Source organism: Lissotriton helveticus, chromosome 3_1 (assembly GCF_964261635.1).
Source record: "Lissotriton helveticus chromosome 3_1, aLisHel1.1, whole genome shotgun sequence".
NCBI classification, from domain to species: Eukaryota; Metazoa; Chordata; class Amphibia; order Caudata; family Salamandridae; genus Lissotriton; species Lissotriton helveticus.
Window position 1 is genome coordinate 36,966,424 of NC_136061.1, and position 12,281 is coordinate 36,978,704.

Consider the following 12,281-nt stretch of genomic DNA (forward strand, 5'->3'; position numbering starts at 1 on the left):
AACCCACTCCGAGGAGCGATGCAGCCCCCACCTGCATCCCTGACCCTTCACTTACTTCCTGCCGCGCAGCGCGGTGCCCGGCCTGGCTCTGCCTGCCTGTCTGCCAAGAATATGTTATGCTTCTAGTTATCAGTTCAGCTCTCCTTCTTCGCATTCCTAAGCTACTGAACCGCATAAACAGTTTCAGCTATAGTCTAGTCTTTCTGTCTCCATGCAAGAGCATTACTGTATTAATATTCATAGAAGATTCATAGCACACGCAATACATGTAGAATATATGCATGCACCAGCCTTAGTGTCAAGTAGCTTTTGCCCTGATAACTTTCAGATTCTATCAACATGTACTCCAAACACCAGATACCAGATATGCTATAGGTACATGTCGTCCTGACACCACAGACTTTAGTCTCCTCTTCTAGTGCAGAAGTCATAGCCCCCAGTTCTCCCCGGTAACACGTCATAGTCCGTTTGCGCGCACCACTAGGTTAAAGGTCCCAGCTGCTCAGGTAGCCCCCTCCATGTTTCCACCCATTCATGACACTTCTGTGACGTTCTCATCACATGTCTACGTGCACGCCCTGTGCACGCCTTCTTTTCACGCCCATGTCTTCTTATCTTACGCTTGTCACTAGTTACGCCTACTGTATGTAATGAAATTGTGATGTTTTACTATATATATCTTGTAAAGTTGATGAAACGTTGCAGCTGCCTCTCTATTTTATTTCAGGCTGTCCCGATCCTGTCCCCTCCCTTTTGCCTGAATAAAGCCCGTTCGACTCAGATTCCTCGGATCCTGCCTCTTATTTATTGAGCTATCTGTTATTATTAATGTATTCAAAAATAGTACCGGTATTTAATTATTTATTTACCACAAGGGCCACGCTACAGTGGAGGATGGTGAAAGCCTACCACCCTGCTTTGATGAGCCCCCACAAGCTGCTGACCTGGCCCAGTAGTGCCTGCTGCTCTGTCCCCTGGAGAAGTAAGGAGGGCCAGCTGTTGTACAGGGCTTCTCTTGCTTATCTGACTAGCACTCTAGAATATCATGGGGTTCCTGGTTCTGGAGTTTCCATCTGCCCTGTTGGCAGTTGGAGCTCTGGTCAGATAGGGGATGGTCCTACTGACTCTGTGCTGCAATAAAGCTTAATTCAACAAGTACTCTGTTTCCAGACATCGTGTCAACTTACTACACCAGCCTCAGTCCCTGAGGACCTGGATCCATGCAAGCGCTGTGCCTGAAAGCACCTGGAAGGGAAGGAGCATCCTGGACTGGACCCCCCAGGAGGTGAGAAGCGTTACCTTTGGGCTTGCTGCTGGGACTGCCCGCCCCCCTTGCGCTACAACCCGAGAGCGCGGTGCCTAGAAGAAGCGCTGTGTGCTTGGAGCTCTGTGCCGGGAAGAGTTGCTGCCTGATGTGCACCTGTCAAGCGCTATACCTCAAGCCCCAGAGAAGAGGAGCTGAGGCCTACTGGCCTAATCGCCAAGTGGAAGGGGCTGCTGGTATGCCCCCTCGTCGTGTGGATCAAGCGCTGTGCTGGTAAAGCGATATTGCTGCAGATGCTGCCCCTGGTGCTAATTTAAATAAAGGTGGGTGCCTACGCCTGCAGATTGCCGCCCACTCACCGCCGCAGCCCGGGAGAAAGAGGGAGCAGAGTGCCACGTCCTCATCCCGAGCGAGTGCCTACCTCGCGTAGTGTGACATTGGAGGGAGCCTACCCCTCATTGCTGCCATCATCACCGCCGCAGCCCGGGCCCCGGAGCCTGGGGAGGGCCGCTGCGAACTTCAGGAAGGCCGCGCCGGCCTGGTGAGGCCGGGAAGGGCGGCATCACGTGGCTGGGGCACTGGCGAAGTCACCGGCCACGCCCCAGCCCGCAGCGCAACGATTGGCTGCCGCCCGGGCAGCCAGAAAAGGCCAACAAAAGACCCGGAAGGCCCGAGGGAGGTGCTGCGGGGCTCCCGTGAGCTAAGGGGAGCCCCGTGACGGTGAAGGCGCCAGGTGGGAGCCTACCACGCGCTGGCCCCAGAGAAGCCTGCAGCCTCGCGAAGGCTGCCTAGAAGTCCCGGGTCCCCGCGAGAGAGGAGGGGCCCAGGTGAAGCAGGACAAAGCCGTCCCCAAGCCCCGGGTCCCAGGAGGGAGCCTGGGTGAAGCTGGGAGAAGTGAGGCGGCGGTCGGGGCTCCAAGGATGGGCTGAAGAGGGCCCCAGTGCCGTGAGAAAGTGCTGCCTGTGACCCACGGGGCTCCTGGTTGGAAAGGGAAGCCCCGTGCCTGCCCGGAAGAGAGCGGCCCGATGCCTGCAGGGCTCCCGGTGGTGAGTGACCCCTGCAGCACCTACAGAGCCCCACAGGAGACTGTAGTGCATTGGGGGTGTCGGGGCACAGGGTCACGTTCCTTTTATTAAGAAATTTGCTGAAATTGAGAATTTTTTCTAAAGCAAGTCTGAAAAGCGAATGGGGCTCGGATTAATAGTGTAATTCCTTCCTCCCTCACATCGGGTTGGACACTGTCTTTACCTCTACAACTCTTAAAGATGGCCACCATATTTACACCCAACAAAGAGAGTCGTTCCTCAACACCTTCTTCTGTTTCTATTAGCTTGTACATCCTCTTATCATCTAAAATGTGCTGCTGCCTAGTGTTTATTTCACCGGTTTATGCGGTGCTTGATGCCACAATGTGTTAGTGAAGCTGTAAGTCTGCTTGGTAGAGGGAATCTTTACAATGCCCCACCCCTCCCACCAATTCTGTGAGATTGTTATCGGCTGCTGAGATACTCTCAAGAGTTGCAATCGGGGGCTGTCACAAAGACATTAGCATTAGCGCTCGGATTGCTAAAACCTATTTGATTTGCCAATGCCCGTTTTTGGTAGGCACAGGGAGATCAAGTCATTTGCCCAGAGTCACAGGATGAGGAGCGAACGCCAAGACTCAAACCTGGTTCCTCAGCTTCAAAGTTGGCCGTTCTGGCTGTTACGCCACATTCTCACTTCTTGACTGGGTTGTAATACTGGTAATATACGTGCACTAGCACCTCTCGGCTGAGTTGACTGCTGGTTATATACAAGCAGTGGCTGGTTATATACAAGCAGTGGCACTTCTCCACTGTGATATAATGCTAGTACTATACACACACTAGCAGTCCTCAGTAGCTGCAATACTCGTTCTGAGAAACATGGCAAAAAAGTAACATTGTCAAAGTCAAACAGCTCTCTCGTATGCAAGAGGTATTTGACTTTTTCAACAAAAAAAATATTCTTGTGTGGCGGGGGAGAGAGGCAAGAAAGGAGGGACAGTGCTTGGGGTGTTCAAAACATCTGGCAACAGAGGAGGGTGGGGTGAGGAGACAAGAAAAACCACGGAAGGACAGAGGTAGTAAGCTACACCATGGATCGCGGAAAAGGAAGATAGGAACATCTCGAATGGAAGGAAAATGGTGGAAAGACATGCAAGCAAGACAAGGGTGGGGGAGCAAGAACACCGCCTGCGGGAGGAGGGAGACAGCAATTAACAGCGTGGACAGCAGAAGGAGGTTAGGAGGGGAAGAAACAATATGAAAAATAACATTTTGAAAATTATATTACCTCGATCAGCGGAAGAACAGCAATCAACCTGAAAAGCAATCTGTACTTGGTCCATGCTCCAGGCGAAGAAGGGGTGATGATGCCGCCTACTTGCTGTCCAATAACAAGGCAGCATAAAAGAACGACAAAGCAGCCAACGAATGGTAAGCAATGGCAGGCTCCAAGCCCCTGGTTGCACACAGTATGTCTCGCAAGCAGCGCCTGTGCTGTCACAGGCAAGACCTACAAATTATTTTAGAAATACGACATTATTGGCTCAATATTTTCAACTCTACTTCAATTGAGGTGACATTTTTAAAGTAGCTATTACATACAATAAATATTTCGTGCTCCCTCCTCGCTGCAGATATTTCAGGTGTCTACGAAAGACCTTTGGGTTTCCATCCATTCCCCACTCTCCCCCCTCTAAATACTTATACAAGGAAACCATCTTTGATGCAAAAATGAAAAATTTAATAGAAAGTCCATCAAGTCACAGGTAATATTTTCTCAATCGTTCCTTGATTATTACATATCTTTTCGATCCCAATTCATAAATAGTATTCCGAAGTGCAAAGTGGGAGGTCAGGAGGTCGGGGGGAGGGGGGATTGTCAAGTAATCCCAGGGTCTCTGAGGTTCATGAGGATCTCTACTGGCTTCTGATGACACTACAGATCCAGTTAAAGGCGCTCTGCTTTCTTAAATCGTCTTTTTACCAGCAGGGTCCCAAGAGACTCCGTAGACCTGTCCTCTCGCCCTCGCGTCGGTCTGGTGCGCGGCCTCAACGTCCCAGGCTTTAAGAGCTCCTGATGCGGCATCAAGTCTCTGTTTGTTGGTCCTTCACTTCTGGAATAATCCGCCCATCGACATGGACTGGATACTCAACCATGAACCGCCTCTTTTCTGTTTGCGGTATTTTCTCTCCAGTGGGTTCATTATGTCCCAAGTAGCCTTAATGCCAAGATGCCACCCGTTGCATGTTGTTCTTTAAAAGCCTCAGTCGCTCAGACTGTGTCGCACAGGCCTTTGTGAAGTGTCACACACTATGAGTTTGCAGACCTCCGCGACGGCTCTCTTGCAAGTAAACACCAGGTATCTCAAGTTTGGTCTGAGGTTCCTCCCAGCGACAATCTCCAGTGCTCAACATATCCTCAGTGCTCTTTCCAATCCCTCTGCCAAGGCTGTGAACTGTGACAGCTTCTCCATCTCAACATCCCGCATTGGGGGAGGTGAAGAATCGCTGATTCTTTATTGGCTCCATTATATTCTTGGACGACAACCTTGAGGAAAACCAGAGAAGAAGAAACATTGGTACTAAGAGATGAGGAGGCAACAAGAACACCAAGTAAGTCATATCCTCTTCTTGTTTTCTTTAACTGCACACCCCAAACTTGACCATCAAAATATAAAAATGACAAGAAAAAATGTTTAAAAAAGGAAATAACAAAAATACTTTGATAACATAAGAAGCAAACAAAATGCAAACCAATGTACAAACATGGTACAAAGAAACAACAATGTGTGAATGTTGGCAACCATCAATTGCACAAGAATTCTCCACCTGGGATTTTTCTCTACTGCCAATGGCCTGTGAAGTGCATTTTGTCCGACTGCTTCAGAGTATTCCCCATTGCTGAGATCACGACCAGAAACAGCATCTCCAACCGCATCATGCGTGACACCCAGCCTTACTCTACAGCTCTCCCTTTGTTCCAACATTGAACCATTTGTAGATACACCATGGATTGCGTCACATCATTAACAATTTCTTTGGGAGTACACTTCAGCTCTCCTTTCTTGACATTCCCAGCTCTCTAAGTCCTCACAATGTCACAAACCTTTACATCTACATGATTAACAAAGTCATATCCTACTCTGGTCTTGCATACTACCTCAACTTTACATCTGCCTTTCTCTGCAAACACTGAAACCCTATCTGCTAATACTGTTGGTAAGGATCTTTGGGCTTAAAACTGAGAATACCTTTGAAGCCACCAGTTATAGAATCATGGCAGTTGTGAAATATGGTGTACTGTGGTGAACCAATAGATATTTCTGCATGTTATTTTTTAATAAGTTTCTGTTGGCTGCCATCATAGGCACACGCCTTCCCAGCACTCTATTAGCACGCTCAACTAACCGTTTGTCCTGAGGATGATACAAACTATGCGCTGGAAAGCTGCCTCAAAGTAAGGAATTTGCGTCAGTGTGCGTCAAGGGAGCATTCCATGGGTGGTACATGGGCACTGCCATGCCACGTTACCCATGGTTTTTAACACAATGCCCCATCTATTAACAGCAGTAGACATAGTTTTACACCCAAAAAATAATGCCACTTTGAAGAAGCCAGTAAAAGTATTTCTTCTAACTTTTCCGACTTTGCCGGTGTGCTGCATTGTACAGCAAACTCCCAAGAGGGAAACGTTTTCAAGTTTGTTTAGGCATAGCATTTTGTATGGGAATAATAACCTTCCAATAGAAACCTATGCTACCCTCACGCAGACATCCTTGCACTAAGGTGCAAAGGTGTGTGCATGGCGCTGGAAGCCGGATTAGTCGCCAGCGCTAGGGAGAGGGCAGGATAGTGCCATATCCCTGTAGATATGGGGGTTTCCATCCTTCTCCCCGTCACGCAACGCAGCAAGTTTGGGTGCTGCGCGTCGTTCTATAACATATTTCTAAATCTGGGTCTACATTTCCTATGATTCACTCCCCTGCAGATTAAAAGCCTCTGCCTCTCCTTTAAGGATCCTTTGTCGTAAAGAAATGTTTTAGACAATCATTCCCTTATAAACGTCCAAGTAAAAAAACACAATAATGTGGATTTGTGCCTAATGTAATCCCTATCCACCTTCAGAACTCACTTATCAATACTGTAAAGTTTTTCTCCGCAATACGAACACAAAAAAGTCCAAGAAAATCAACTGACCATCTCTACAAAGTCCCCCAGTAATTGGGCGGAGACAGTAGGTATCTTCCAGATGCACAAATTCTTGTTGACTGCTTTGTATAGACAACACCTCTCCACTCTGAACTCTAGATCCTTTTCCATCGACTGTCAAGAGTAGGTTTGTCGTAACTTTTTCTTATTTAACGTCATGCTTGAGTTGTCCACATATACAAGATCTACCAATGCACCCCGGATTAATGATGGTTGGACAAATGTCCCTCTCCTTAAGATACCACTCTCAGTGGACAGTTCTGGAGGAATCTCGGTGCACGCTTCTATACCCTCTTTCACGCTCCTCTCTCTTTGGGTCATCCCATCTTAACAATACTTTACCGGTTGCATAACTGCGACTAACACAGTATTCCATCCTTGCTCAGTCACAGTTTTGGACTCTAAATCCAAACTTAGTGCAAGACACTCCATGTCTTCCTCACCACTCTTACATCTGCATTTCTACAACAGCGATGTCGATTTTTAGTATAACGACCTGCAATATTCTCAAAAAAACAAGAACCGCATGCTACCAGGAGACTTGCCTGGAGATGCGACAGAGTCCTTCGATGTAGCATAACAATTTGGATGTGTGAAGAAAAATAGTGATATGAAAAGCTGGATTTCTGTAATCCAAGCTGTCGCTTCCAACAATAGCAATGACCTGCCTTCTTCTCTGCCACAGGAGATGGAGTTTGTCACTAAAGGTGAACTATAGGTCCCTTTTCAGAGCCAGATGTTCAGATAACCAGAAATAGCAGCATTCGTTGGATACAAGAATTAGAAAATGTTTTGACCTGAACATATTCTTGAGGCACCTTAGAATGTATGTGAATATTCCCAACGGGACAGAGTAGCAGCCAATCCTGGAGTCTGGACCACTAGCCAACTGAGGTGCATACTGCAGGCTTTCGGGGCAGTTTCTGATGGCTCGTGAGTCCATATGTCAAGCAGGGCCAAAAGATCAACTGAGGGGTGTTAGAAATGGGATCCCTGGCTGGCCAGGGCTTTCACCAAAGTCAGTCAGAGACCACCACTCCTAAGTCAGGGCAAGGGAGGTACACGCCAAGATAACCCCTGCTCACCCTCTAGGTAACGTGGCGCGAGCAGCAAGGCTAAACTTGGAGGCGATGTGAGTTAAGTATTTGCGCACGCACCCCAGCAACAACTCCCAAGGCCCACCACAAAGGAAACTCCACACCAGGTTATATAAAAATAGGCTTTGTATTATAATAAAAACACATTAGATAAAACACCTATTGTTACAGTGTGCCAACAGGCACGGGCAGAATTTACAAGGGATAATGTACAGGACAGGGCCACCTGGACCACTGTCAGGGGTATGCACTTTTTAGAACTTAGCACTTGTAGAAATAATAACTCTGTAGGAATATTACTCAGCACATAAATCATATAAGGACTTTAGCATCAAAATAACGCATGTAGCACACAACCAGGACTTCCTGGTAAAGGGTAAATACCTCCTACGTAACCCTAACCACTCTAGGAAAATAACGCAGGGAACTAGGACCTTAGGATCAGGACCTATGGAAGGAAAAGCAATCACCTAAGCATCAACACATAGCAAAGGGAAAGAGCAACGCATTCAACACAATGCATCAACACATTCAGAGTTGTAAGGAAGGAAAAACACATTGGCACATAAACCACAAATGCGCCAGAATCCCACTAGCCACAACCTGTGGCAGTCCCTAGGCCAACTGGCCTCGCAAGGGCTGAAATGTCCTGAGTCCCAATGTCAGGCAGGCTGCGCAGGCAGCCAAGAACACAAGCCTAAACGTGGCAGTTGCCCACAAAGTGCTGGGCAACTGGTGTAGGAAATGATAGGGCAAGGTTGTAAGGGTGGGCGGCCAGCTACGCTCCGTGCACAGAGTGCACGTAGTGCCGTCTCCTACGCATTTTGCGTAGCGGGCGTAGCCAGGCGGCACTACGTGCGCTCCGCAGACGGTGCGTAGCCGGCCGCCACCCGCCTCCCTCCCGCCCTCCCTAAATATTTAAATAAAATGATAGAAAGCTTTTAAAAACACTTGCCTTGTCCGCCGCGTCCCCGGGGCTCCCTCGCGCCGTCCCTGGATTCGCGCCGCCATTTCGGATACTAATGCGCATGCGCGGGCGGCCGCGCATGCGCATTTCTCATGAGAAATGCGCATGCGCGGGCACCCGCGCATGCGCATTAGTATCTGAAATGGCGGCGGCGCGAATCCAGGGACGGCGAGAGGGAGCCCCGGGGACGCGGCGGACAAGGTAAGTGTTTTTAAAAGCTTTCTATCCTTTTATTTAAATATTTAGGGAGGGCGGGAGGGAGGCGGGTGGCGCGTAGTGGGGCTACGCGGAGTGCGCGGGTGGGCGTAGTTTGGCGCCCACTTCGCGTAGCTCCGCGGAGCCCCACTCCGCACACTACGCCCAGGGTTACAAGGTTGGAGCCTCGTGGGCTCAAGAACCACAACTGTGGTACTGCTGAGCCTCTCTGGGCTCGTGGACAAATGCGGGCGATGAGCCTCTGGGCTCTGAGCAAGAACTGGCCCTCCTGAGCCTCTCTCAGGCTCTCAAACAGGAATGGGCACTCGAGCCTCTTGGGACTCGCAAAGCAAATGGCACCCTCAGAGCCTCTCTGGGCTCGCAGAACGAATCTGGGCTGTGAGCCTCGACGGGCTCTGAACAAGGACTGGCCTTCCTGAGCCTCTCAGGGCTTGTCACCGAATGGGCGCGGAGCCTCGTGGGCTCGAACACAGGAATGCCCCTGAGCCTTCTCTGGGCTCGCAAAATAGATAGGTACTGGAGCCTTTCGGCGCCAAACAAGAAATGGCCTCAGAGCCACTCGGGGCTCTACACACTAATTGCCCCCAGGAGCCTCGGGGCTCCAATCACCAAAAATGCGGGGTCGTTGGGAGTCCCTCACGGGGGACTCGGAACAAAGGGGAAGGCCCCACGAGCCTCCCTGGGCTCGAACACTACTGGGCCTCTCTCAGGCCCGTGCACTGCAGGGGAGGGGCGGGCACCGGCAATGTGCCCCGGCGCCCTCCTCCCTGCACTCGCTCTCCCGGCCCCACTCACCGGCTCTCTGCTTCTCGGCGGCTCTGCTGGGGCCGCGGGCGGGGCTCCTCTTCTCCCTGGGGAGCCTCGGCCAGACGCGGCAGGCTGCTTCCTGCTTCTCCGGTCCTCCCAGCAGCCAATCACCGCGCAGGTCGCCCGGCGAGCCTCCCGCTGCCTAAACCAATGGCAGCGCAGCTCCCGGGTGACGTCAGCGGCTGCTCCTTCGGCGTCTCCTCTGACCTGGAGCTGCGGCGGTGATGCGGGACGGAAGAGGGGTAGGCTCCCTCGTTTAAAGTAAATCACGGACCTGGGCAAAATAAGAGGCGGCAAATGAGCGGGGTGGCACCCGCGCCGCTCGATCACCACACGGGGTGATAGGATGCCGGGTGGGCACCGGCCAAGGTACACAAAGCGCTAGCAGCGAGGAGAAGGCGCTCCCAAGTGCCAGAGGACAAAATAAAGCGCTCACAGCGCTAGGGGCCAAATGAAGCGCTGTCAAGCGTTAGCCAAAGGGTCTCAGTGCTCCCCAGCACTGAAGGACAGGACAAAGCTCCAGCAAGGGCTGGTGGCAGGCAGGGGGGGGGGCAAGGCTGGGCCCAGAGCCAGCACACTGGGTCTCCAGGCAGGGAGACAGTCCAAGTGGCGGTCCTCCTGGCCCCAGCAGCAGCCCCCTCTGGCAGGATCCAAAAGCAGAACAACATTCATGGGGACACAGCCCCTTCTTATACTGTGAAATCCTTTGTTTGGAGGTGCAGGGTGGGGGGAAACCAGTCGCAGCTGGTCTTGGAGCACCCTTGATGGCCCGACCACCCCTTTCATTCACTGGGGAGGCTAGGGTCGTTAGACACACCACAGGGGGGCGGAGCCAGCATGGTCAGGGGAAAACCCAGCCTCATTCAAGACACAGGTACACTCCTCCCCAGCCAACAGCATGCTAATCTCACACTCACCACCGGGCAGACCCATCCAGACTTCCTGGAGCCTGGCATCCCAGCCAGCTCCAGCCAATCACATGCCAGCACCTTCACAACACACACATAGCCATGTCTAGAAGTGGCACTTCCCCACTAGACACATACAAGCCGCACATACCGTTGCGCAGCATTCACTCTCACGAGTTGGCACATACCAGACTCGAGCCTGTACACCCCACGCATCAGGAACTGCCAGGGACACACACATTCCCCATGCATTCCTATGGGAGGGCAGGCCTATCTCACACATGCACTCAAAGTGCGCACGCACTTTCCACTGGGACACAGTGAAAGTGCGCAGAACCCAAAAATCACCATCACCAGGTCACCATTACAAGCAAAAAGTCTAGGGGTGAACCTGCCAGAAGGGCCAAGTCCAACAAGGGGTATCCGGCTCCCGTCCTCCACCACTACAAGACAGTGAAAGCACGCAGGAGGCGTTGCGAAGAGTAAAATGCTGTCTTTTAGCTTCTGATAAGAGTTCTGTTGCCGCCCATGAGAAGGGGCGACCCTTGACCTTGCCAGGTAGATTGCTCACCCTCCGCTGCAGCTGCACCAGCCCTTGTACCCTTGGTTTCTGCTGCCCATTCCTGGGTGCCGTTTTACATCGCCCCCCTGTGCCCATTCGCTAACCCCTGCCTCCCGCCTCCCAGCTCCCCTTAAAATGGCGGCAGCTGCGCGGCCGTGCCGCTGGCACGCCAAAGGCGTGCCTAAGGCAAGCCAGTCCGCGCCCGTCCGTGCCTGGACCGCGCCCGAACCCCTGGACCCTGCGAACGCCACAACACCAGACTCCACTACGATGCCAGCACCCTCCACGCACTCAACGCCGGCCGAACCCACACCTGCTTCTAGGCCGCCCCGATACGGACACACGGACCCTTCTCCTGCCGCACCTGCAGCTTCACCTGCGACAGAACCACCAAACCTCCAAGGACTGGACCCAACCACCTCAGTTGCTGCATACTCCTCAACACCCGCTCCGCACGCAAACACGCCATCGAGCTCTGGGATCTGCTCGACACCTCCACCCCAGAAGTGGCCTTCCTGACCGAGACCTGGTGGAATTGATAGAGCAAGATTTCGCATCGCGACTTGCTCGAGTCAAGAACCTCGAAAATCTATTATAATCTCGTGACTTAAATTGTTCGTTTTACTAATTTTATGTATTTTGAATGTGCGTGGGTATCGGAGATGCTTGCTTATGTGTTTTACTAATACGATTAATTCTTGTTCCTAACATGGCCGCTGCTTGACTTTCCTCTTCTGCGCATGCGTCAGTCACACTCACGTGACTACACGTAGAGATAGTTTTGGAGGGAAAGGGTGCGCATGCGTAATAGCCACAAGATGGCATTTCCCTGTATTAACGTGGTGAAGCTTGTGCTGTTGCTCTCGTGTCGTTATATATTGCACTAATATCTAAATTGCATAGTATATTTTTATGATGATAAACGTGAAGTACAAAATTATGACATGTAATGCCTTCATTTATTTCCATGCACTAATTTGTTTTCGCTTACTTTTCATGTATCCGCGGCACTGATGGGTGATGGGGCTGGGGAGTCCATCTTGGAGGGCACTACTGCGCCGAATCAGTCGATGGTGCGGTGGCATTGAAACCAAGCCAAAGAAGGTTGATGCCAGAGCATGCATGGGAAGATGCACCTTCACCCAGCGAGAAAGCCTAACTTGTACCCTATTTGAATACATTGTATTTCTTTCCATTGTATTCCCTGCGACTTCTCGTGGGAA

At 51.2% G+C, this 12,281-nt stretch overlaps 1 protein-coding gene across 3 annotated transcripts in view; it reads right to left on the reverse strand.

Annotated features, from left to right (window-relative positions):
- Nucleotides 1-4,022: 4,022 nt before the first annotated feature.
- Nucleotides 4,023-12,281, reverse strand: part of LOC144824386 (rac GTPase-activating protein 1-like) — a 247,063-nt gene continuing 238,804 nt past the window's right edge. For all 3 annotated transcript variants that reach the window (XM_078683497.1, XM_078683498.1, XM_078683496.1), the window contains exon 17: nt 4,023-4,840. In XM_078683497.1, coding sequence (XP_078539623.1) covers nt 4,768-4,840 — 73 coding nt within the window. In that variant the 3' untranslated portion in view covers nt 4,023-4,767. The remainder of the gene's footprint in view (nt 4,841-12,281) is intronic.